Raw genomic sequence first — 26,907 nt, forward strand, 5'->3', positions numbered from 1 at the left:
TCGCATAATTATTTTTTATTTTTACTTGTATTTTTTTTGCATCACTAACTTAGAAACAGTGTTTAAAAAGGAAAACATGAAGCAGAAAAATTAGCATGCACAACACAACCTCATTTCATGTCCTTAAGAGGAGCTATTGATTACAAATTGTCTTTTTTTCCCCCCTTTCTTATACTGACAGATGAAAGGAAAGCTCAGGTGTGTCTAAATTAGAAGAAGCGATGAAGATTGGTGGTGACAACTGCATATTGACTGGACCATCCATTATCAAGCCAAGACAGTGACAGCTCATATAGACAGCATGGCTCAATTTTAGAAAGAAAAACCAAGTAAAGACAAAAAGACCATGTTGGGCAAGTTGATGTGTCGTGTTGCGATTGGTGAATCGTGGAAGAATCAAAAATTATAAGCTTCTCAATTAGTCTGGTTTTCTTGGCAGGTTGTAGATGAGATCAAAAGAACGTCCTGCAAGAGAAAAGATCTGTCAGATCTACTTTATTCAACTGCATCAAACACAAAGATTAAATCCGCTGTGCTTTATTAACTGTTAACAAATGTATGCGCTGGAAAAACTTCAGTCACTTCACACTCAGCACTACAGGCCAACACATGCAGCTGAGCACCAAAAACATGAAATCATTTTATTTATCTTTATATCAAAAACACTCCAGATCCAACCCTGGGAATGGGCTGGTTTCAGAACATGTAACAGTCCCATTGAACAACATGAATCAGAATAACTGCTGAAGGCTGGCAGGAGTCCTAGGCTGCTTTTACAAGTGTCCATGACCTCATGAGGTACCACAGAGGCCTTACGTGTATGGATGCGTTTATTTATGACTCCCTGGGTTGTGATCTGACAGATATATGGAGGCACAGGTCACTGATCGCATTAGTTGTAAATGTCTTCACTCAAACAGCATGGCTTTATCACTGGACAGGCTGTCTTGAGGTGACATTTTCTAAATAAGCTGCATATTGTGTCCACATAGAGTTATTGTCACACTTTCTTTATGTGGCACTAGCCGAGCTATAACAGGAAGAGAGATTCTTTGCTTTCCTCTAAATGACAGGGAGACTGTCACATGCCCTTAAGAACAACAACAACAAAAAAAATGGGGCCAAATAAAAACAAGCGCCACACCAAACATCCCCCGGGACGTGCAGTGAAGAAGAGGAGGTTTGAAGACTACGTCGATTACCAGGATGAGGGTGAGGTACAGGAGAGGGAGGGCTAGTGCTGAAGTAGGTAGCCATGTCTGTAAAGTGTTGCACTGCCTTCAAACACCTTTCTGTTCACGGTGTGACTGACTGATGCTGACTTAGGGCTGCATACACATGCACACACACGCACACACACACACACACACCTATAAACACCTGAACAAAATCCATTTTATTTCATTAAACTTCTAACAAAATGCTGCATAAATAATAAGAAGAACGTGAATGCTTACACTTCATCCTCATAGTCTTTTGGGGGGGCCACAGCGATCACCACATCGATCCAATCCTGGGGGTGAAAACCAATTTGCATGTGACTGAATCAATAGGAGTTATGAACTCAAGCAGCCCGACTGAATCTACAACACACACAATCAATCAGGGTTGATAAGGTTTTTAATGAAAATCAATAAAACACCATGCTGCACTAAGGGGGTGAAATTTCTACTTAACAAAAAAAGGGGGAGGGAGGGAGCATGGCGTTTCATTTAATCTGAATCTCTGGAGTCATACCCCTCCACTGCTCCAGGCTCGAGTCAGAGAGTTTTGCCCCTCAGTCAGTGTGGCATCAATCAGGATCTTCCCATTCACAGCCATGAGTTCATCCCCGGGTACAATCCCACCTACAAAGACAGATGTCACAGATATTTAACTGGGCAGCAGCATCAACAGGAGACAATAGCAACACTGTAAATGTAAAAAAAAAAAATTAAATATATATACATACACATATATATACATATATATACATACATATATACATATATATATATACATATACACATATATATATATATACACACATATATACACACATATATATATATACACACATATATACACACATATATATATATACACACATATATACACACATATATATATATACACACATATATACACACATATATATATATACACACATATATACACACATATATATATATACACACATATATACACACATATATATATATACACACATATATACACACATATATATATATACACACATATATACACACATATATATATATACACACATATATACACACATATATATATATATATATATATATATACACACATATACATACACACACATAAATATACACACATATATTTATATATATACACACATATATTTATATATCTATATATCTAAATATCTAAATATATCTAATATTTAGATTGCTTTAGCAGTTCTTAACCCTGTAACACCAAGTGTATCATATTTCATATATTGCAAAAATGATGCAAATTGATATTTAATTTCTTGCTTGTTTGTTTTTTTAATTTGTCAGAAGGTTAAATAAATACTCCAGTTTCAAAAAAGTTAAACATTTTCTGGCTATTCAGGTTCACAGGTTTAAGTATGCCTGGATAACACTGATAACTAACGCAGTGCCTGTTGTCACAGCAAAGGTGCATGTCACAATAAGGAGGTTTATTGATCCCCTTTGAGGTCAGAGACCGTATCACAATGCCCCTGATGATGTAATTTTACTACAAAAAGAACAGGACTGCCACTCATTCAACCAGAGGCACACACACAAATATTCACCTCATATATATTTTACAAATAAATAAATGAATCTCTGCCACTGAACCCTTGATGACACCTCAATTCATATCAACAAGATAGGGAGAGACCGCCCACGCTAACTTCTGATGCTGATTACAGAAATCACTCAGTTCAGAAAAGAGCTTCAAAGGTTACCCCGAGTAGGATTTCAAAGGGAAAAACACCTCAAGCTTGGTGTGTATGTTGCTGGAACCTGAGGGAGTGGAACACCAGGTTATAAGACATTTTGATGATGGTCAGCTCATTCTATTATTTCAGGGTCTATACCTTATAATTTCAAGTGCCCTGACATGAATTGGCACAACAAAATAAAGCAGAACTGAACTCCTGTTCTGTTAGGTAGGAATAGGACCTGTTTTAAGGGCATGAAAAAAAAATGCATCTTGGCTGATCAGCTCAGTAGGAAAAACCAAAGACAAACTGCTGTTTACACCAGTTTGTATTGTGCATCTCCATGTCCAGCATTTGTTCAGACTACACACTGTTGATGAGTCCGTCTGCCACTAGTCAAGCACCAGATTTGATTAGCAAACCGTGGCAAAGAAAACAAGATGCTTCAAGAACTAATGTGGATGTTTAGGTTTTCCAGCTGTTGACGCTAGCAGGACAAAGTCATGTGGCTTGTTAAGAACAAGCAGTTTAAGTAAACAGACTCAAAGACTTTGACACTTGTATTTAGCGAGTTAACCTTCACTAACATCCACCTTTGCTGAGGTCAACATGCCTGTGAATGAAGCCACTACATCAGTAGCTTTTAAAGCAAAGCTTTAAAAAACTGAAATACAGATTTTTAGAAATCATGACATGCAAGTGTGGAGATTAAAAATGAACTAACCGTGCTTATCAGCAGCACCACCCTCATACACTGCAGATACCACCAACTTCCCCAAAGGAGAGTCTGCTCCCCCCTCCAGCGCCAGGTCAAGGTTTCCATCCTTAAGAATGATAAGCAAACACACCATGAGTCGTTTTCTTGAATATCTTCCTTTTCCTCTCCTCACAGCAACAAAGGCTCTGCCTACCTTTTTGATTCGCAGCTGCCTCACATCTCGGCCGGCTATCTGGTCCGCAGAGAACTATGACAGAGAAAGGATCGCAGATGGAGAGGCACAAACTAACTGATCAATAAAACGAATGAGGTGGCAGCATAATGAATAGCTCGCTACTCTTTGAACATGTGTTTAGCCACAAAGAAAGAATATTTAAAATGCAGGACTGTAGGGAAAAAAAAGAGATCACTGCAGCTTTTTAAGTTAATGAAAAGCTGCCTGTTTCACATCAAACTGTTAATGATAATTATAATATGTTTGATCTATTGGCTAGCTACCAGAAATTAGTTATGCAGCAGTATTTAGTCTAGTTTATTTACCGGCTGACACCTGTCACTTATTGATATTATTACTAAATTAGTTTTTTAACCTATCATTTTCTCCCACTTTATAAATTGTGTCAGCAATACCAATTTTTAATGACATCACTAGGTAAGTAATTAGGCCTATCAGCTGTCTTGATTATCTACTGATCACATGCTTGTAAACAAAACCATTAACTTTATATTTTCACAAATATAAAAATGATGGATCTCTAGTGGTCAAATACAGTAAGACCATTTTTGTTGCTTAAAAGGTTGAATTTTGAAAGTTTGATTTTGATTGATAAAACTGTTGCTGAGATATGACTTTACATCTTTTTTGAAGCCTCACTGCATATTTTAATAGACTGCAATAGCAGAAAGCTTAAAAAAAGACATGATTATATAGGGTCATATGCTATAATGGCTTTTGGGAGGATTTGTCAAAGAATCATCTGCTTTTGTAAGAAACTTTGTGGCTCGTGAAAAAGCAGAAACTGAATTTTGGACTGAATTCCTCTAAACAGTCTTTATTTGTGATTTTATACTATCTGCAGCACATTCTGCATAGCTGTAGTGTTAGGCTTGGCCATACGATACCATGGAGTAGGGGTCAAAGTCATCCACATATTTCTGAAATCCCTGAAAGAGAATCAAAAGGCAGTTTATTAAAAATGATCAATATGTCAATAGGAAGTTAATAAAGAGCACATCACTGCAGACATGAGCTGTTTAACAAGTCACTGCATGGTGTGCTGGCCAGATTTCCTTTGACAATCACTCCTATGTTGATCTGATAAAGGGGAAACACAGTCATTTATTTTAAAAAAGCACTTCGGCTTTTAAGGCATTACACAGTTGCTTTGAAAGCCTCACCCCTTAATTCCGTTATCAAGACAATAATTCACACTAACATGCACAGGCAGAAAAAACTCACAAATCATTCTAAACGGCTGTTTAATTTCATAGGAAGGAAACAAGAGCAAACGGACATCACATTTACGCAGTTATGAGTCAGAGAGGCTCATTTCCTGTTGTTACACAGTGGCTCAAAGTTGGACATAGAAGATGAACTCATTGGTAATGTACGTTTTGATTTGCTGTGGCTGGAGAGAGGAGCCATCAAGCAATGCAAACAGGTGTAGTGTTTAAATATTAAACTAAAGCCACATGAAAGCGTAAAGCAACCGTGTTCCTTTCTTCTGGTTATGTAGACTGTACAAGAAACACGTAGACAGATATTTCAACCACTTGGAGTCTTCAGTGAGCCTCTATGAGAGAGTTCAAAGCATCACTTGCCATCACTGCTGTAAAACCAAACCTTTGACATGCATTCCTTTATGGAGTAGACAATATCGTCATCTACTCCAAATCAATAGAAGCTCAGCTACATCAAAAGACAGTGATGCACATGGGGAAAAATGAAGAAGCCATCACTGAGGTTTCACTCAATAGCCAAACCTGAGGCGTAAGCATGGAGATTAAAAAAAAGGAAAAAAGAACAGAAGAAAAGCACTGCAGAGTATTAATGGAGAAGTTGACATATGGATTACTTGTCGCTTGTTGTTTGTTTTAAAAGACGAGTTGAAAGGCACCATCCGTTTCAACATTTCAGGAGGCTGAAACACAAAAGCAGGTAAAGACTTTTAGTCCAGTCTGAACACTTTAAAGATGAAACTTTAGACCAGGTTGAGCAGCAGTGTGTTACTGCCCCCTCTGGTTCAAAGTCCGGGTGACTTCTGACCACATTTAGCTACATTTACCTGTAACACAGTTTCAGCTTACCATCGCTGGCTGTTTACATTGACATTACACTATGCCAGCAACTAACAATTGCTACTAAGAAACTGATGGTTTTATTGATTACAATAAAACAAAAAAAATATTAATTCTATTAATGCCATCAAATGTTTTGTTGTGCCCAAAAATGCCTGTTTATTATGAATAATAATCACTTAATGGCTCATTTCAGCATATCAGTGCTGAAGTGTGTTGTGTTGTGACTCTGTGACAGTTACTGGAAAACAAAGCTGTTCTTTTGAATTTTAAAATGCAGATTTTAACATTCATAGCCTGCCCAGTTTGATCCAAGTTTATTACAAGAAGATTAACTGGTCACCTTTATAATATGAAAACTACAGACTGGGAAACAGCTGGAGAATCAGGGAAACTCATCAGGAGTCTGAGATGAGGCAAAGAGTAATTCTTCAGCCGGCTGATGGCATGCTGTGTCAAAAGTCTGAATGTCTGATGACCCTTTTAAGCTACCAATGGTTTTTATCTTGAGAATATTCGAAAATTCACTGCAGTGTAATGTGTTTATTACCAGGCCATCAGATCGTAGAGCAGGTCTGTGTGGATCTGGGCGGTGGGTCTGTGACTGAGGCAGCATGACAGGCTTAGACATGACCGGGGCCATCTGACGCCTCTGATTGGGGGGACTGGGAGCTAGTTGCTAATGGGGAAAGACCAGGTTTCCAAGCAACAACTGAGCAAAGGGTAGTATTGAAATATATATATTTGCTTATTTGGAAAAGCACATTATTTTAAATGAACAAAAAAAAAGAAAAGAAGAAGGTGCGATTACAAACGTCAGCATGACCTTTTGCAGCAAGACTCACCAGCGGGCTGCTTGAAGTTGAAACACGACTGGCATGGGATGTATTTCTCATTACCTGAGCCACAGTGGAATATAATGAAACTTTCAGCCCTCTGGCACAAACAGACCACTCAGGAAAATATCAGCGCAAGACACTCCAAGACCCACACCCGTTCTCTCAGATATCACACCATGGCTGAGAGTTCAAAAGCATCTACTGCCAACCCCAGAGGCCCAACTGCACACGCACAAACATAAGAAGAAAGAAGAAACCACACACTACAAAGAAACACAAGCAGCTCACTGTAGATAGAACGTGCTGCTCTCTCTTCATGCATTAAAACATCCGAACACATAAGAGACGACATGCACCTAAACCTACGCATTGAAGAAAAACTAATGTTGCTATTGAAGATGTAGCAATCTACATCTTCAATAGCAACTCACATGTTTCACACATGAGGATCTCTGACCTTTGGACTGGAGGGGTAGGACATTTCACTAGTGTTAGACGAGTAAATCCCTCCTCTGGGGAGATATCTGCCTGCCTCCCACTCACTCCTGGGTTCTGGTGGACTGGGGGGATGCTGGTGATGATGGTTTTGGTACACTCTGATGGTGCCAAGTTGTTCTTCAGAGTGCTGTGGAGGTGGCGGTGGTGGAGGAGGTGGGGGCGGCGGAGGAGGAGGAGGGGGTGGGGGCGGAGGGGGCCGGGGAGCAGGTTGAGGGGACGATGGAGGTCGCGACACACGAGACGGGTAATGAGAGGAAGGTTGGGGGTGCGGCTGAGGTCTCAGCCTCTTATTCGTCAAAGTGGATGAGGCAGATGGAGGTTTCCTAGCATTAGGTGGGGAAGGGGGCCGGCGCTGTGGGGACGCCTGAGAAGGAGAGGGGGGATAGTTATGGATGGTTGGATTCAGGTTGGGCGAGCGTGGAGGGAGAGGCAAGGGAGGGGGTGGCTGGCTGGTGCTGGGCTGGGTGGGGGCTAGTCTTTTTAATGGGCCCCTCAAGCTCTGATCCACTTCGTCCAGGTTAATGTCGTCCAGATCAGTGGTGGCCAGGTGAAGACCACCAGGAAAACGCTTCACTTTTGGCTCAGAAGCAGGGGAGCGTGGCGGGGAGAGCTTAGAAGTCAGAATGAAATGGAAAAAATTTCACCTCACGTTAATTCACCTTTTAAACCATTTCACAATGAATGCACCTTAAGAAAAAAATACCGCCTGAACTTTTCTACCAAATTACACAAAAACATGACTGGCTGAATATTCTGTTCAACAAACAAATGACTGCATTTAATATTCAGCTCATGGTGCAGTCTCCCTGTTTTTGTTCCATGCAAATGAGTGAACCGATGCCACCTTGCTCATTATTGTTGGGCTGCTGTGCCTTCAAAGCAGTATATATGTTCTTTAACCAGTATTTTAAACATTGCATATAAAATTACATTCAGACAGAGGAGGTCTCACTCTGTACCTCGGGGGATTCGTTCTCCACACACGAGATCTGCTCCAGTCGTGTCTGACATAGACGCTCCACCCAGTGCTGCACCTTTTCTGACTCCTCTAAGTCTTCTCTCTCCGTCTCTGAAACCTGGTACAGAGTCAGAGCCAGGCAGCATCACACAACAGGAGTCAGTCCTTCACGCATGCTTGCACGCTGATCTATAAAATAACCGATGTATGCAGCTGAACTCAGCGCTTGCTCCTCTGCACCCCCTCCACATACCTCCTGAACCAGCCGACTGATCTTGAGTTGCTTCTCTCGCTCGTGCATCTCTTCCTTCTCTTTGGCGAGTTTCAGCTCAAACTCCATCTCCTTCTTGTTTTTTCTCTGCTCCTGCAGTGTGTCTGTGTTGGACACTTTCTTCTTTTTCTTCTTTTTGCCTCCTTTCTGACATATCACCAGTTAGTCAGAATACAAGGAAGGAACGGGGACAGGCAAATCTGCCAATCCAAACTCAAAAGCACTGCAGGCAAATAAAGCCTAGTGATACCACACAGTGTATGAATAAAAAACCCTAGCAAACCACTTTCACTTAGTGAATAAAGTTAAAAGCAAAAGCCCTGATTTTAAACGTCTAACCAACACTATAAGAAGACATCACAGCAAACTGAACCCACACAGCTGACAGTACCTTGCGTAATGATGGCAGTTTCCCCTCATATCGATAAAACCAGCCAAATGCTAAAGACAGAAATGAACAGGTCAAGCTTACAAGGATGATTTCAGATTAAACAGTGACATCAAACTCCATCATCCCAGCCAAACAAAGCACTCAAAGAGAGAAATGAATCCATTCATGCTGTCCAAATAAAAAAAAATGAAGTTGTAACTGCATTTCAAGTGATGCAAAACATGTGCTGGCATTAACTTTCAGCAGCTTCTACCAACAAAAAAAACAAAAAAAACAGCTGGGGTAATAATACAAACATAAGACTCCCATTGTGAAACTGTGATTGGCAAAGGAAATCCTGCACTTGTCTTTGCGTTTGCTGCTTCGCGCAGACATCCACCTACAACAGCTGTCACAATGTCAGCTGAGGCCCCACACTCACTTCTCTGTCCTCCTCGTCCTCCTCATCCTCCTCATCTTCCTCATCTTCCTCAGCGAAAGAGTTGACTTCATCAGCATAAAGAAGAGGTCATAAAAAGCAGCACAGCACACAGCAGCGGCAGAGAGAGAGAGAGCGCAGAGAAACTGGGTGAATGAAGTAAAACACGAGCGCCTCGCTGGTTTCAGAACGAAACACAGGATTCATGCATTTTAAAAAGAAGACACTGCTGTCGGTCCTTACGAGAACTTTTGGCCTTTGGAGTTGGGGTGGTTCTTGGTGATGGGACCTTTGGACTGGATTTAGGGCTCTTGGGTCTGTCAGTACCATAGTCCTCCTCCCACTCTCTGTTGTGTTTTTTCTCCATAGCTTCAATCCTACAGAGATGTACGAAATTATATACACATTTAAACAATATTTGCTTGGAAGTTCATTACATTAAAAGTAATCAGTTGTGCACCTTTCCATTTCCTTCTGATAACGCTCCTCCTCTTCTGCAGCTTTCTGAGAGAGCTCCATCTTTCGTCTATAAAACAAACCAATATCTTCCGTTTACACAACATGTTAGTGTACTGGGCTCTAATCAGCAACCAGTGGGCGAAAGGAATATAGATGTTACTTTGACACCCATGAGCCAGCTAAATAATCTAGAGGCAACCCATCGGCCTGCAAAATCCCCAGAGAGCAGTTAATTAGGATTCCCACCCCCCACGATCGATCCAAAGGATCCTCTGCCAGCGTCTCGTGTCCATGCTTTGACATTTAGGTGACCATCGTGGTGCAGGTGGTTTTACTGCTTTGGCCATTTGGTGTCTGCAATTACAACTTGTCTCCTTTTGCGTGTCAATTTATAATATACACACATATTATTCATTCCCAGGTATTGTTGGAGATGAATATTACAACTGAAAGCACTGAGGTTATCAAGTGTATCCTCTGAATTTACAAGCAGCGGGCTAAATTTGTAAATGATTTAATAAAGTGAACATTATAAGATGTATAAGTTAGATTAAAGAGTATTCCTGTGTATTTGTTGATTAATGTTTCTGATGCACACAGCTGGTCATTTTTGCAATCATCTGTTTGTAGATCAGTGGGAAAAGAATAAATAAGTAATCAGTCACTAATTGACTGACTGGATCCAGAGAAGACTGCTTTCTGGAAAATATTGAGGGAACATCAGTCAACGCCTTTCCCATTAGATGATGACATTTCATCTCTGATTATTGACCCAGTTGTTAGTTTACTTTGTACACTTGAGGGCATACTAGGCTGACAGCAGTGCTCTGTGAATGATCACAAAAAATAACCTTCCAGCTGATGAACTGAGTGTCTTTGTTCCCCTGTTTGTTACAATAACAAGTAGCAGCATTTTAATCATTGAAAAAGCCTCCTATTGATGTTCGTTATTTGCATAACATTTGCCCGGAGTTCCCATATTTTTGCATAAATTGTTTCATCTGCTTACAAAGGTAGTACACTCTCATTGCCTGATATTGTCTGTGGTTTCAGTATGACCATGCCTTAACATTATGAAATGTAATGAAGGGGAATTTGATAATAATTCATTGGCAATGTTTTATTAAACAGCCCATGATTTTCACATCCAGCTGCAGGAGCAAAGTCAGGGGACCACTCCACACAACCAATGGTGAAGCCTTTTAGAGGGCTAAATTTGCATCTAGTAATTGTGTGACATTTTATCACAACAATTTTTTTGTCAGTGTTCTGTAAAATTTGTTGTTTGCACATTTTAATGGTGGAAAAACTCATTTAAATTGTAATTTACTTTCTTTATTGATTTATATAGCACTCTTCACAGGATAAAAACCACAAAGTGCTTCACAATAATATAAAACAGATAAACGTACAATCAAACATACAGCACAAATCTAATTAAAAGCTAGTCTGAATAAGTGAGTCTTAAGATGATCTCAGGATCAAATTATCTCAGGATCTTTATCAACAACCCACATAGCAAAATTGGTATGGTCCGGGTCTGGCCCACACAATGTGCTTACACATGGCCCACATACCGCAAAGAATGACGGCCCTTTGGTGGCCCAGACCTGGTTTGCCAAAGGTGGCCCACATATGGGCCAGCACAAGGCCAGTTGCAGACACACTGGTGGTTTTGCTGGCCCATGTGTGGATTACCTCTGGCAAACCTTGTCTGGGCCACCAAAGGGCCGTCATTCTTTGCGGTATGTGGGCCATGTGTAAGTTGTGTGCAGCCACGGGCCAGTTGCAGACACACCGCTGGCCCAGAACAGTTTCAGCTCTGGCCCCAGATGTCAGCCTAATGTGTACCTTAATTAAGCCATGTAATAACAACATGTTAATAATAGTGCAAAAGTAACATAATGAAACTCTGTTCAGACAGTGAATGGCCTGATTCTTATAGAGCATTTTTCAACTCTCCTAACCACACACTTTCTCTTAACTGAGTGCTTCCTAACTACATTCATACTCACGACATGCAGACTGGAGGACCCAGGGATCGAACCACTAACCTTCCAATCAATAGGTGACCTACTCTACCACCTGAGCTACAGCCACCCACTGGCAAAAATGAGTAAACCCTCACTAGGTTTTGGACAAAGTGTACACTCACAAACCTGTCAAACCTGCATTAGTGGGACTTCAGGAAGCACACAGCCCCACTCCCCCCCATCATCCTGACTGACACCCCCATCACCTCTGTGGACTCATTCCGCTTCCTGGGTACCACCATCACCCAGGACCTGAAGTGGGAGCCCACCATCACCTCCGTCATTAAGAAAGCCCAGCAGAGGATGTACTTCCTGAGGCAGCTGAAGAAATTCAACCTGCCAACACGGACGATGATGCAATTCTACACTGCAATCATCGAGTCCATCCTCACCTCGTCCATCACCGTGTGGTACGCTGGAGCCACTATCAGGGACAAACAGAGACTGCAGCGTGTTGTGCGCTCTGCTGAGAAGGTGATTGGCCGCAGACTCCCATCTCTGCAGGACCTGTACACCTCCAGGACACTGGGGCATGCAGCTCGGATCTCAGCTGACCCTTCTCACCCTGGATACAGTCTGTTTGACCTGCTCCCCTCAGGCAGGAGGCTCCGGTCCATTCGCACCAGAACCTCTCGCCATAAGAACAGTTTCTTCCCCTCTGCTGTTGAACACATGAACAATAACCATATGACTGTTCCCAACACTAACACATGACCCTACGCTGTGTTCACTGCATCATTCCATGTTTGGCACTGATCACCACCTGCACTCATGTATATATCTATCTACTTAGCACTTTTAATTCTTATTCTTATTTTTATGTCTATTTTAGCGTAATTTATGACAGTATGTTTGCACTGAAGCACCGCAGCAATTTCCTGATGTTGTAAACCTGCTCAACATTTGGCAATAAAACCCTTTCTGATTTGAAATGTTGGCTTTCATAGAAGTATAGTATTACAACATGGCATTTGGGTCTTCTAACTAAAATAGTCAAATAGGAACATAAACAGTGCCATCATTGCCAGACCTGCCCCACATCTGGTTGACATACACTCTGCCATGACACCGGTCAGTCAGAAGTGCCAGCTTGATGCCAGATCCGGGCCAGGCCTGTTTTCTATGAGCCTGGGCCACATAAACCAAACCACAATCGAGCCAGATGTGGCATGCCATCACATAGACAGTGCCATCTATGCCAGGCCTGGCCCATATCTGGATGGCATACGTCTTATCATGCCAGAAGTCAACCAGCAGTGCCGGCTTGATACCAGATCGGGGGCCAGACCTGCTTGCTATGTGGGAAAGGAAAAATAATAGACTGAAGGGTACATATATGCTTATTATCTATGGTTAGTCCCATGAGTATTTGGACAGTGACACAGTTTTTGTAGTTTTGCCTCTGTACGCCACCACAGTGGCAAAGAATGAAGACACGACTTTACTTCAGAAGGGTTATTATAACTGTTTTGGAATTAGATGGATTTTTACACATATTCACCAACTTTCAGAGGCTCAAAACTAACTCTCGGGGGTTTTATAACCAGGTTAGTGACATCTTTTGATTTGAAATCCATGGTGGTATTGCACACAGCCAAACTGTAAGATTTGGTGAACATTTCCTATTTTCCACTCAGAAAGACCATTAGTGGGGCATCAGCTGTTGTTTTACTCTAATAAAAAGTCCAGCAGACACAAACTAACATCCATATTCATTTGGACATATTGTTCAGGTGCTTCTAAAGCACAGGTGTCGAACTCCAGGCCTCGAGGGCCGGTGTCCTGCAGGTTTTAGATGTGTCCTTCATCCAAGACAGCTGATTTAAATGGCTAAATTACCTCCTCAACATGTCTTGAAGTTCTCCAGAAGCCTGTTAATGAACTAATCTTTGATTCAGGTGTGTTGACCCTGGGTGAGATCTAAAACCTGCAGGACACCGGCCCCCGAGGCCTGGAGTTTGACACCCCTGTTCTAAAGAATATGATTCCAATACGAACAGTTTTTTAAGTTTTTGGCTTCTTGTTGCCTAGAAAGACACCGTGAGAGCACTGATAAAGTTACTACAACAAACATTTACATGTCATATTACTGATGACCTATCTATAGCATAAAAAAATATCTTAGTGGCATTTACATTAGTAAGGCTTTCTCCTGTTAGGATTACCTGAAAACAAAGTGTGATCCAAAGCCTAAGTAACATCTGTTTGAACAGAGTCAGATCAACGTCGTACCTTTGAAGTTAAAGCGACAGCAAGCTTGCTAACTAGCATGAAGTCAGCATCTTGCATTACAACATAAACTATACAACTCCCACCATACACTGCAGAAGCTCCATCTCGTGTCAGGACAAGGTTAATTAGAAGTTTTGTGCTGTTCACTCACTGTCTCTCCTTCTCCTGCTGCTCTTTAATGATTTTGTTGGTCTCCAGTGCCACCTTCTTCTGGTGCATCAGCTCCTTCCTCTCCACGTCCCTGCGGGCCTCCAGTGCCAGACGCTCCTCATCTGTCATAAACAGCTCACTGCCCTGAGAGAGTGAGAGCCACAGACAGTAATGACGGAAAGACATACAGCAGGGGTCCTCAAACTTTAGCTCTGGAGACTGACAGGCAAGTCCAAACCAGTCTCTCTGACCGAGAACAGAGGGGAGATGTCAGTTTTTGGAACCTGACATCCTTGAAGCCTCTCAGAATCATTGAGTAGATCAGCAATTTCTATTACTGGTATATAATTACAATATCCTGTGTTGTCCTTATAGCCGCATCTCTTCTTCTTTTTGGCCCGAGTGTAATTAACTGAAGCAGGTGCTGAACTTAAGAGCAGTCACACCCTAATGTCTGGGTTTGTGGCATTGTTCATACATTCTTCTGTTATTGTAACAAGTCTCGACCCTGGATTCATCAGACCCTTTTTTTTCTGTCGTGTCCTGTATATGTCAGTCTTGAAGCGTTTGTCCTTGTTACCTCTGCTGAGAAGTGGTACAGAGACCACTAAACATCCCTCAAGACCACATGCATCTTTTTGTGACCTTGGCGTATTGATTTTCTGATGGTGTGCTCACTTTTTGGTGCTCTTGCATGTTTTCAAATGTCACAGTACTGATTAATAAACAATTTTCTGCAGATAGCATGAGGTATAGCCACATAAAAGCAGGTGAAAATGGCTTCTGATTTACATCAGCATTAATTATACACACTGTTTCAGCAGAATAGCTCTAACTTAATTTTAAATTCATTGTATACTGCAATTTTGTTATCCAACTGCTGGAACAAAACGCTATAAAATGCATTCTAGAGGTATACTTTATATCACGGTGTTACACTGCATATTGCAAATGTTCTGGATGATTTAATGCTGCAGGGTTCCCCAAATATGCAGAAAAATAACATCATACCAATATGAAAAGCCGTTTTAAAACTAAAGTGTCTCTGACCTGAAGGTGATTTACTGCACACGTCCAAACAAAGACATACTCACAGATAACGACATTAGACGGGCACCAAGGAAATAAATAAATAAGATGTGAATGCCTGTCTCTGTTACACAGGCCTCATGACTGAGTCCCAGAGCAAACAACATGATGAGTAACTTGACTGATGATAAATGTCGCTCCTGCAGACAGCGGGGCTACAGCACAGGCTGGTGCTGTTATGCCTCCAAAACAAACAGACAGATTAATCTGAGCAATGCAGGAATGTAAAGGAGAAACTAAGCAGGAGGCAGAAGTCTCTGTCTCTTCGTCCATGACAGATGATCCCGTAAGTGTTTTACTTTCTCAGAGGAACCTGCTTTCTCAGAAGTTGCTTCAAAACTGAGGAAAGTGATTTTATCTGAAAGGTTTCTCCACATCTGCATATTATTCTGTAAAGTTATGCAAAATAGTAAAAGATTTTGCCCTTATTAACTTCTTAAGCCCCGAGCCTAACTGATCTCCTGCCTTTTGCCCCGTATCAGGGGGACAGAAGTTAAATATCAATGAAATTTGACGATTCATATGTGACTCGATCGGGGCTTGCTAGCGTTAGACTCTTTATCAAATCCATCTCATTGCATATGGGTTTGATTAAACAAGCTGCAGTAAAAGCATAAACTAAAATTTTATGCACTTATTAATTATATACACTCATTGGACGCTTTATTACATACATCTAACTAGTACCAGATTGGACCCTTATATCCAATGAAAGATGAATTGCCTTCATCTTTCACTGCAATTATTTTTTAAGGTGTCGGACACATTCCTTAGAGATTTTGGTCCATATCGATATGACGGCATCACACAGTTGTTCCAGATTTGTCAGGTAGATGTGGTCAACAGCAATGTTCAGGTAGGCTGTGGCAGTTAAACGATGCTCAGTTTTTAATAATGGGCCCAAATTGTGCCATGAAAATATCCCCCACATCATTACACCACCAGCAGCAGCAGCAGCAGCCTGACGTACATTTGTATTCAAAACAAGAGTGTACTTACAGCTCCTGCCAGAACTGTAATAGTCAAACTTCTGCTGCTCTTCAGGACTTTCACGGCCTGGAAATGTTGAAACAGAGGATTTTAAATAGCACTTGTAAAGTTCAGTTTTATGAAATTAAAGAGAAAAAAAAAACAGACAATCTCTGGAGCCCGCGTTGTGTGTCCTATTTGCATTCATCAGCGTGTGAATTATTCAGTTAAATATAGAAACATGCTGCAAGCTTGGTTTTGGCCATCAGCCACAGGAAGGATTTTTGCTGGTTAAACACTAATTTGGCTTTGGTAATGCACCTCAGTGATTTAAGCTGAGAACAAACACAAGCAGTGAGAGAGGGCTTAACTTTTACTACCATGAGAGGCATAGTTTTTTAAAAACAAAGAGAAATTTTAAAAAAGGAAATAAAAACATATAAAAATAATTAAATTAAGCAAAACATACGTCTCTGTGGTCCATGTTAGTGAAATCCACTCCGTTCACCTCCACAATCTGGTCTCCAGCCTACATTTTGATACGACGGACATATTCACTGTCAATAGATTTACGAGTATCATAATTTAATACGATCTCTGCAGTCTTTTAGAAAAAAATCACCTCAAGCCCAACTTCTGCAGAGAGGGAGTCTGGCTTGACGTTACTGATGTATATACCAGGTTTTTGGGTTGGACCACTGGATATGCTAATGCCCATGCCCTTGGTACCCACAAGACTGAGGAAAACTTTCTTCTCCTTGATCTCCTTTCCTCCAATGGATGCCAAACCGGCCACACTGCTTTTTTTCTCCTTGAAGAGTACAGGAGAAGTCTTTTAGCTGGCTGGTAAACAAACACCATTAAGAAGAAAGTAGCATTTCATCTCTCACCCCCGATTCAGAAACAAACTGGTCGACAAACTGCCACTTCAGGGGTTCATCTGATGAGCTGGAGAAATGAGAAAAAACTATGAGAATTCAGCCCTGCACAGCAGCAGTATTCTAGAGCACGGCACAGTTTGTTACAACAGTAATACACAAGTGGATTCATATCTCACGTTTTCACTGGGATCATCCCCACGTCTGCACAGAAAAATAAGTAAGATAACACAAGTTAGATCACTTTCATGTTAGCAGGTAATGGCACTACTAATGGACACAAAGTCTGTGGTTAACCTACGTCGAACTTTGAGTGACACGACATTCTTTGTCTTGATGAGACTGATGACCTCCTCGTGGATACAGGAGGAAATAGAGTATCCATTGATACGCACAATCTCATCACCAACCTATATATGAAGACAGGAGAATATATCATAGATGAGAAATTAAATGTCATTATGTAAGTGGTTTACAGTCAAATGCTTCCTTCATAAGTCTATTTTACACTATGTAAGGCCGGTTTAAAACACTACACACTTGCAATAAAAAAAAATCTATTCAGTTAAAATGTAAAATCTCCGATTGAAGATTCTTGTATTTGATTAGGCCAGAAATGATCACCATTATCAAAGGTCTCAGTAGTAGTAAAAAGTTACTTTGTTATAACAGTTATAAAAAAAGCTAAAGCACAAAATGTAAAAAAAAAAAAAAAGAAAAAGATTAAGTACAATGGTATATATATATATATAAAACATGAATTAAATAAAAGGCTCCATGACAAAACAAAAAAAAATACTGGCAAACACCAGCGCTACCCCTCAGCCTCCTAGTGGACACACTGTGGTATCAATTTTAATCTCCTACGTTGCCTCGTTCTCCAGTTATTGCATTCATGAACTTGGGTGTCCACGTCACCCACCTGCCCACCCGGTGGGGTAATGACAATACCCAATTAGCTTTTGACAGCAGAGGGGTAAAAACTAAACAGAATTTTAAATAAATATAACATAAGATTAAATGGAAAAAATAAGCACTAACTGAATTTAAGTTTACTCTTTTACTGACATTTTCTGTTTGTATTCAACTAGAACTAGGAATATTAAATCCACCCCCATTATAAAGAGATATAATTATTCCGCATGTGGATAGATTCGTAAATAGTGCTGTAACCCCAGTCTGTATATTCATATTTTTTTTAAAGAATAAAAAAAATCTGTAGAAACAAACATAAATTATAATTATAGTACCTGTAGGCCCACATTATCAGCTTGTCCCTCTTTTATAATCTGGGATATATAAAGACCACAGCCAAACTCAAGCCCTCCTCGGACGCTCAGACCTAGACCATCACGATTAGTCCGATCCAAACGCACCTCTTTTAGCTTCCTGCACACATCAGGTGAGAGAGGAAAATATTAAGCAAGATGTACAAGCCAACATAAGGTGAATGCATGCCAGGGTCAATAACTGCATGCTAAAAAGGCAATAAATAACCATGTTGTACTCACCTTGACCTCTTGGGGGTGAGCAAGTCATACTCCACCTGGTGTTTGAGAGGGATGAGAGGTCGGATGGCGTCAAACAAGGGGAGACGCTTTGGTTCGTTAATTACCAGCTTTAGGTCTCCCACCAGCACTCGCAAATCCATCGACCTGGAAAGTGAGAGGAGGATAATTAGCGGTTTCACAACAATTTACCACATCTGCTAATTTATGCAATTACAAAACGCTGAAAGCTCCCCTTGAAAACCAAACAATATGAGAAAGTCTGCAAAAAAGGGATTTCCAAAAAGGCTGGGATGCTGTGAAAAATGTAGATAATTATTTAAACTCATATTTAATTGTTTCAAAGAGCTATTGCTTAGTCATTTTTGTTTCATAATATGCCAAATGGTTTTCAAAGCATGATATGTCTGGAGTGCAGGTGGGTCAGTTTAGGAACCAGACTCTTTTCCTGATCCGTGTGGGATTTTTCCCTTGACACTGACAAGGAGATGAAAATCTCACTTCTATCAGAGTCTAAACACCTGATTTTTAAAACGTTTGTACTTTACCTTCTGCACCAACTGATGCAATTGATCAGGATTTACAAAGCAATCTCTCTAGAGCCACAGGCATTTTCTCCTCACAATAAAAAAAACAAAAAAACCATCCAAATGTCCCTTTGAGTATTTTTTTAATTTCAGGATAAAGGGCAACTGGAACAGCAATTAACGCAGCAAAGTAAATGCTATGGTATGAAATTCTTCCAGGTCACCTTCCTTTTGAATAATTAATATGTGCCATTTTAGCTCCATTTGGAGGTTGAACATAAAAAGAGCTTTTGTTGATAACTGGCCAGGCTTGTCGGAGCTCAGTGGAAACTGATCAGAGGCTTAACCAATAGGGTCACAGGACTGTGCCTCTGTACAAAGATTAATTGAAACCTAGACCTATCCCTCCCCCCTCTCATGTCCTCCAGGACCACATTTTCATCAAAAAACACGACCCAGAGGAGGATTTGAACCAGAGTTCTGCGAGCATTAAAACTGTCAGGGACAAGATTAATGGCTCCTAAATATTATTCATGAAAATATTAAAAGCTAGAGAAAACATACAGAAGCAGAAGAAGATGTTTTTTGTATTTAAATCTATACAGATACTACAAAGACCCATACATGCCTACAGTTCCTTCGTTGTAACTCTTTTTGGCTATAGTTGTGCAAAGTTATTTAAGGACATAATCTATTCCATAATCATCAATGTTTTAGTCATAAAGTGTGAAAAATCAGTGAGGAAATACAACACACACTCTGTAGACATGCTGAGCAGTGACAGATGGTACTCACTGGTGATACATGCGGAGGACGTCATACAGGTAATCCTTTTCTGCTTCATTTTCAATCAGCAACTCCACCTGCAAGAAAACACAAGCATCTGGTACCATCCTTCTTCATTAAGGCCCCTGAAACACACTGTATCTCTCCCCTGTTTTCCTGTCAGCTACAGGGGGTGAGCCGTGTGTGTGTGTGTGTGTGTGTGTGTGTGTGTGTGTGTGTGTGTGTGTGTGTGTGTGTGTCCGAGTCATACAAACCTGATGACGGTTCAGTTGCAGCAGGATAGTTTTAAGGAACCGTTTGGGCCAGTCGCTGATATAACACATTTTACCATCTGTCTCCAGCAAAATCTCTCCTATAATAAGCTGAAAGCCTCACTTTCTAAGACATTAAAGTTCAGATAACTCCCTGGATGTCCATGTGCTAAACGTGTAATGGGCTGCCCATGTCTAACCATCAAACCCCTGGGAGGAAATAATGGCCACAGGGATGAGGAGAGGCTGCAGTAGGAAGGTCCGGAGTGTCACCTTACATCTCAAAAAGAAGTAAACATTCACACACGCACGCCTCATGTTGAATAATCAGACCTCAAATTAAAGAACAGGCATCATAGAGCACACACCCTCCAAGGACCATTTCTGCAGGGGTTAAAGTTAAGGCAGCGCCACTGAGCCACACAGGGTGTGTGAACGGTCATAAACTTCTCTTTTTCCTGCAGACTGAGCCACATGGACCTTGGCACCATAAACCAGTAAAGTATAGATAACTTGTTAGGCAGACAAGCATTTCTGGTTTAAAGATCAGAACTGTTTTCATACAGTGAGCTTCTCTGTCACAGTGTAGTACCTACAGAATAAAAATGTGTGACTTTTATGCAAATAAAAACACAATAAAATTGCACAATAATCCAATTTTCAGGCAAATCAGACCATAAAACTGACAAACATCCTCAACCAAACAATTAAGACAGTGCCGCAAACAGAAACAAAGCCCATTTGTGCCTCATTCACCCCTCAGCCTCTAATTAAACCCGTAAATTGTCGCATCTCTTCCGCTTAGCTGCTCGTATCTGACACATTATCTAATGCGAAAGCGCCCTTTGTGGAGAGCCTACAATATGGGACTCTGCTTGCCTGCGTGCAGCACAGATGGCTGTGAGGTGATCCCTACATGCTCTGGGGACGAAAAAGCCTTGAACATATCGTGTTCTCTTCCTCTGTTATCTTTGCTGCTGATGACTTTTTGGGGGGAAGTAGTCAACACCGCCCACACACGTATAATTTCAAGTTGATTCGCTGCATGAATGAATCCTGACTCCTAATAACATTTTATACTGCTTGTTGTTTACTATAGTGACCTCTGCCGTATAACTTTTACCTGAATAAGAATAAGGTACCAATCAAGAGGGAAAACAGTCTTACAGCAACCTCTTAAATTGTGCAAAGAGATTTAAGTGTCATCAAAAAGACAAAATCCCCCGACACTCGTTTCACTTGGGCAGCAGATGAGATTAGAAGCAGATGTTTCAGCTAAATAAAAACCCGTAAATCTACTACAACAACATTAAAAACAAACAGCAACTTTATTTCTTAATGATATGTTTGAATTACTGTTAAAATAAAAGTTGAGGATTTTTTGTTTTTGTTTTGTTTTTTATTCGTCGCTTTGTCGGGCAGGCCTGTCTACGCAACATCTCACCGGCAGACACCTGAGCCAGCCAACGAAGAGACAACCAGGTAGAAAAAAAAAACAGCTTCATTTAACATCTATTTAATTCATGTAAAATAGTAAAAACTGTTGTTATTTTTATCATACCTTGTGCCTAAATTCTCGAGCAACTTTCCGCTCCATTGTTGAGAAACACCACAAAGCGGTCCGACGTGAGATCTCAGCGTTGGTCAAGTTTGACGGGAAGCGGCCGGAGGTCAATACGTCAAGGTAGTAGGACTGCAATCGGAGCTTCCGGTTAAAAATGTTATAGTGATATGCTTATTCGTCAAAATTAAAGGGGTCTTTGTTGTAAATATAGTCACTTTTAATATTGAAAAACATCGTGTCCACAAAATTTAATTGCTGTACGCTTTATTTCAAGCTCAAATTTATAATTAAGACCTTTATTTTGAAGGGTTGACTGTGTCGCTTGGACTTCTTGCTAAGTCTGATTAATTTGTTGATAATTAAACAAATAAATAAAGGATTGAATAAATAAACGAATTAAACACACGTCATCATATGTTTTTTTTAATAAATATATTCATGATAATAAAATATTATATTATATTTTTTAGGTTGTTGTCTCTACGGTCCCTAGGTGGCAAAATAACGTCTGTTACGGCTGAGTTCCTACGAAGAAGAAAAAGGGGCGGTAACTTCCTGATTTCAAAAGAACAACACCGCGGTGCTGCTAGACTGTTTAAAGTTGTAACGGGTGAGTAAAATTCAGAAGTATTTAAGCGAAAAGAAAACCTGGAAAAACGTACGACAGCTATATTGGTGCGCTATATAATATGACATTTCTTATTTCTCATGAATTCATCACCATGAAAAATAAAACATACCTACTCATTTTGCTACGACATGCTCTTTTTTATAGATTATTTTTTATGTGAAGTACAGGTTCTTTGTGACCAACTGAATCATTGACGTGGCCGTTTAATATGGGTTTAAAGCGTTAAATTATCCCTCGGCAAGAATAGCGGACTGGTTTTAAAAGTCCCGCTCCCCCTACCGCCCAGTGTGTGGCAACCGAGATACACGACTGGTATAAATTACCCTGTTAGCTCTGCAATCCACTCTAGAAGTTCTTTTAGTTGACGTATTCACCGGTTATGTAACGTGTCATAATAATTAGAAATACTGCAAAGGGTAATATTTTGCTTGTCCACCAATTCCTAATACAAGATGTGTTTATTTTTTTCTAATGATGTATTTCAGTATTTGTATAATTATATCTGTTCTGCTGACTCCGTTTATGCTCTTTACATAATTGGGCTCTTAAAGTATGTGAATATTAAGACCACAAAACTGTTTTAAGTGCTCATTATTTAAAAACAACTCATTATTCATGTAAACCTTTTAAGCATCTGTATATGTATTTTCCATTTTGTTTACAGTGTCTGCAACAGGATGGGGTCCCCAAAGAAACATGCAACACCACACAGGTAAAGAACATGCATTTGACACGCTGAACGCTGGACTTTTGTTGCCATAGCACAGAGTGAGCCAGAGTAATGCTTTTTACTTTAATCTCCCTAAATGATACTTGGATTTATTGTGACAGTCTGGTTCCCCTACTGTTACAGACTCATCCCACATGGATTAAGCGTTATTACCTAAATGGGTTTAAATTCCTGGGTAATCCTTTACGCAGTTTATATGTCATTGGTAAAGTGCTGTGATATTGTAGCTGTTACAGTTACAACCAAAGTGTGAGTCTTCAATGCCCAAATGTAAATTGTATGCCAGTATCATCTTCTTCAAAATGCTTCATGTTCTTTGTTTTCTTTTTCTGTTTTTCACCCACCAGGACTACTATTCGTACCCCGGGTCAGGAGCTTGACTCGCCACTCCCCCCTATTCACGAGCGTCTGGCGCAACTGCGTCCATCCAGAGAGCTTCTGGAGTTCTACAGACAGAAGATTGCCCAGTTTGATAGCGAGCACTTGGAGCTGCTGCAGATGCTGGAAAAGTATAAAAGCCTCACTGAAGATCAGGTGAGAGATGGGAGTCAATGTGAGAGGCTTTGATGTTAAGCCATTTGTGCCAAAGAATCTTTGCCTGACTAATCTTGCCTCCCTTCATAATGCCCTGAAAGCATAAGCTACAGTGGGAAATACGACAGCGCGAAGGAGAGATTGCAGAGCTTCAGAGTGCTCTGAGTGACATGCAGGTCTACCTTTTCCAAGAGAGAGAGCAGTCTCTGCGGCTTTATGCAGAAAACGACAGACTAAAGATCAGGTAGGTGTACAGTTCAACCTTAAGTATAGCATTTAATATTGATAAAAGTGAGTCACAGTGCCTGCAGAGAATGATTACTATTCTGTCAATAGTGATGAGTTACTTTACCATCTGGCTTACTGCAACTGACCAAGTATTTATTTTATTTTTTTACATATTTTTAATAATTAAAACCAGTGGAATGCACAGATATATGTTAACATATTTCGTTAAGAAAGTTGAAGCCTATACAAGTTATTCTTGACTGATAGCAGTAGGTGTGTGGCATTTGATATCTTGATAACTTGTAACCACCATTATCTGTTGTTGCTTCTGTGTATAAAACTTTATTACCATCTAGCCACTGTTTTACAGAGAGCTGGAGGACAGGAAGAAAATCCAACACCTTCTTGCTCTTGTGGGTCCTGATACAGGAGAGATGACATATTTCCACCGGGAACCTCCTCACAAGGTACGTGCTTACTTCATTGTAGGTCATTTTCTGAGTCGATGCTTTGAACTCAAATTTATAATCTCAGTAAGATACACTGGATTGGCTGGTGCTGCTAAACAGAACTACAGCATTTTTAATGATATTAGCAAAGTCCTTCTAAAAGCAAGCCTCCGTTTGGCTGTTATCATGGTAATGCAGTCAGGCAGTTGTTTAGGGTTATGACATTGAAGCTCCCAGAGTAGTTAAAAATACTGTTGTACTACTGTTATTGCTATATTTCAGGTCACTATCTCACAGAGGTACCCAGAGTCAAGACTGGAGGAAAGTCTCAGTCTTAGGCCAACAAAGTTGAGACCTGCTGCAACCAGGAAAGGTTTGAAAATATATTTTTCTACAAATAATATTATTTTCTTTCGTCTGATTATTCAAGAAAATGTGAATGTATTTTATTTGTGTTGTTGTTTTTGTTTGTTTTTAATCAAGTCATCACTACTTATGTATTTAAACCAGCCTTTTGTAATGACCATGCCGTTTTGATTTTATATTTAAGCAGAGAGTGGCAGGAGAACTAAATTTGCAGATAGAGAAAATGGAGAGAACTTGGTACAGTACAACAATGAAAAAGAGACATTGTTGCTACAGGTATGGGCCCACTTTATGTATGCTTGAAATGCGATTTCATTTATATGATCTGTTACAGAAAGTTAAACATTTCTTTCTCTTGTGTGTCCTGTGTTTACATTTTGTGGCACATGTCTCCAGGTGGAGGCGTTGCAGGCTCAAATGGAAGAGCAGACTCGCCTGGCCAAAGAGCAGGTGGACGCTCTGCTGGAGGATCGAAAGATTAAAGCAGAGGAGGCCGAGGCACAGCGGCAGAGAGATCAGGACCGCATTGCTGCTCTGACTGACAAGTTAGTCTTATAGTTTATGTAGTTTATGATGTCTGTATTTTTAGTTATTTATCATTGTGACTTATAGCTGTTTGTAAAACAAACCTCTAGACTTTTGTCTTCTGTGGCTGACATTAAATTTCCATTAAATTTCCAGATTTACTTTTATTTATCTCCTTTGACATGTCAGACTCCAGCGAACTCAGAACCTGTTGCATGAGAGCACCAGAGATTTTTTACAGCTAAAGTTTGACACACGAGCTAATGAGAAGAGCTGGATGGTGGAGAAGGATCGCCTGCTGAGGGAACTGGACTCCTGCCACAGCCGTCTTAGGAAGGCCAGGGGTGTCAGCACTGAGTTGGGGCGAACGTGGCAGCCCAGCAGCAGCACAGCCCTCCCTCAGCCTCAGTCAGAGTCAGATCAGCCACACAAAGAGGAGTTAAAGGTAACATTAACTATCTGTTTGTGTTCATGAAAGTCTGTAAGAAGTATTTCCTGATTCCATTTCGCGAGGTTGTATAAATGCCTTTTATTAATGTCTTCAGAATAAATCACAGTTTTTTGGCGAGTTCATTGTAGTCTCTGTTTTTTTCTTTATTCTTTTTTCAAACAGATATTGCAGGAGGAGCTGAAGCAAGCCAACCGTCTGGCAGACATGTACAGGGAGCAGTGCATTACTTTTGAAACAGAACTGTCCCAAATCAGAGAGGAAGGGGATGTGGGCAGGGAAATATTCAAGGTACACCAGTTTGATTGATGGTTCAGTCTGTACAAGCCTTATACACATCTCTGATTAAATGGTATCTGATGTTGATGGCGATCACCAAGTTTCTTTTTACTGATACCTTGCTTCTGTGTGCAGGAGCGTTCAGAGAAAATGGCCAAGCGCCTCCAGCTGATGACTCAGCGTTATGAGGCATTGGAGAAGAGGAGGGTGATGGAGGTGGAGGGCTTCAAGGCAGACCTTAAACTCCTCAGACAGAAACTCAAAGATGTAGAAAAACAGCTTCTGAAGGTAAAAAGATCAAACTGTGTGACCAATTGATTTTTATTAGAAAGTTATTTGTGATCTCAGCATGCCTGTGCTTGTTTTTACATATTATAAGCACTGTGAATGGCTTTAATTTTAATGCAAAACAAAGTTAAGCAAAACCTTCACCCATCTTCCTTCAATTTTTCCACCTTGCTCATGTCCAAAATCACATTTTAGTAAGTATTGACTGGGAGATTCTCTTTTCATCAGGTTACCTTGAATGTGGGGCCCAACCAGGACTTAGCCATCCTTCATGAAGTACGACAAACCAATGCCAGGACCAAAAAGGTTCAGGGCGAGCTGATGGCTCTGAAGGCAAAAATCTTTGGACTTGAAAATGAGCTAAGATACAGCTGAGAATAATGCTCTGATATTTTCTGTAATGTGTAGCTGTGTTTGTCTCTGTTATGGCTGCTTATTCTGCTGTGTTTATTTTTAAAAACTAGACTAAATGTTGTTGATATTTTGTGCTTTGGACTAATAAAAATCGTAGAGTTATTTTAAATCAGTGTACAATCAGTTCTTTATATTTAATTAAAAAAGATGCAGCTTTGAATTTTTTTTTACTGTGACAACCAAATTGTTGTCATTTTTATTTTTGGAATTGGGCAGTTTTTTAAATTTTCATATACAGATGAATGTTGGATGTCATCT

At 40.4% G+C, this 26,907-nt stretch overlaps 2 protein-coding genes across 8 annotated transcripts; one reads left to right on the plus strand and one right to left on the minus strand.

Annotated features, from left to right (window-relative positions):
* ush1c (Usher syndrome 1C) lies at nucleotides 1–21,838 on the minus strand. 4 transcript variants are annotated; one of them, XM_082539983.1, is made up of 20 exons: nucleotides 21,755–21,838; nucleotides 19,952–20,019; nucleotides 18,633–18,776; nucleotides 18,372–18,510; nucleotides 17,423–17,531; nucleotides 17,301–17,325; nucleotides 17,134–17,191; nucleotides 16,866–17,054; nucleotides 16,713–16,772; nucleotides 16,274–16,330; nucleotides 14,187–14,329; nucleotides 9,772–9,837; nucleotides 9,555–9,688; nucleotides 9,315–9,379; nucleotides 4,761–4,802; nucleotides 3,832–3,885; nucleotides 3,645–3,744; nucleotides 1,738–1,847; nucleotides 1,458–1,513; nucleotides 1–465 (listed from the first exon to the last, which is right to left on the minus strand). In XM_082539983.1, the coding sequence occupies exons 1-20, from the start codon at nucleotides 21,788–21,790 to the stop codon at nucleotides 453–455; spliced, it is 1,668 nt and encodes a 555-aa protein (XP_082396109.1). In that variant the 5' UTR covers nucleotides 21,791–21,838; the 3' UTR covers nucleotides 1–452. The 4 variants fall into 4 exon arrangements, 3 of the variants coding, with proteins under 3 accessions (XP_082396109.1, XP_082396111.1, XP_082396110.1); XR_014277721.1 differs by lacking the exons at nucleotides 1–465; nucleotides 1,458–1,513; nucleotides 1,738–1,847; ... (1 more) ...; nucleotides 3,832–3,885; nucleotides 4,761–4,802 and adding exons at nucleotides 7,886–8,349; nucleotides 8,485–8,649; nucleotides 8,894–8,943; XM_082539985.1 differs by lacking the exons at nucleotides 1–465; nucleotides 1,458–1,513; nucleotides 1,738–1,847; ... (1 more) ...; nucleotides 3,832–3,885; nucleotides 4,761–4,802 and adding exons at nucleotides 6,817–6,835; nucleotides 8,894–8,943.
* Nucleotides 21,797–26,758, plus strand: ccdc77 (coiled-coil domain containing 77). Of its 4 annotated transcripts, none has more exons than XM_082539990.1 (13): nucleotides 21,797–21,877; nucleotides 22,228–22,367; nucleotides 23,053–23,100; nucleotides 23,466–23,652; nucleotides 23,754–23,896; nucleotides 24,251–24,347; nucleotides 24,612–24,702; nucleotides 24,880–24,971; nucleotides 25,092–25,240; nucleotides 25,410–25,665; nucleotides 25,834–25,959; nucleotides 26,083–26,235; nucleotides 26,464–26,758. In XM_082539990.1, the coding sequence occupies exons 3-13, from the start codon at nucleotides 23,066–23,068 to the stop codon at nucleotides 26,608–26,610; spliced, it is 1,476 nt and encodes a 491-aa protein (XP_082396116.1). In that variant the 5' UTR covers nucleotides 21,797–21,877; nucleotides 22,228–22,367; nucleotides 23,053–23,065; the 3' UTR covers nucleotides 26,611–26,758. The 4 variants fall into 4 exon arrangements, with proteins under 4 accessions (XP_082396116.1, XP_082396119.1, XP_082396117.1 ...); XM_082539993.1 differs by having other exon boundaries at nucleotides 24,883–24,971; XM_082539991.1 differs by lacking the exon at nucleotides 21,797–21,877 and having other exon boundaries at nucleotides 21,959–22,367.
* The last annotated feature ends 149 nt before the right edge of the window (nucleotides 26,759–26,907 follow it).

This window comes from Aulonocara stuartgranti (genome assembly GCF_965226115.1).
Source record: "Aulonocara stuartgranti genome assembly, chromosome: 7".
NCBI classification, from domain to species: domain Eukaryota; kingdom Metazoa; phylum Chordata; class Actinopteri; order Cichliformes; family Cichlidae; genus Aulonocara; species Aulonocara stuartgranti.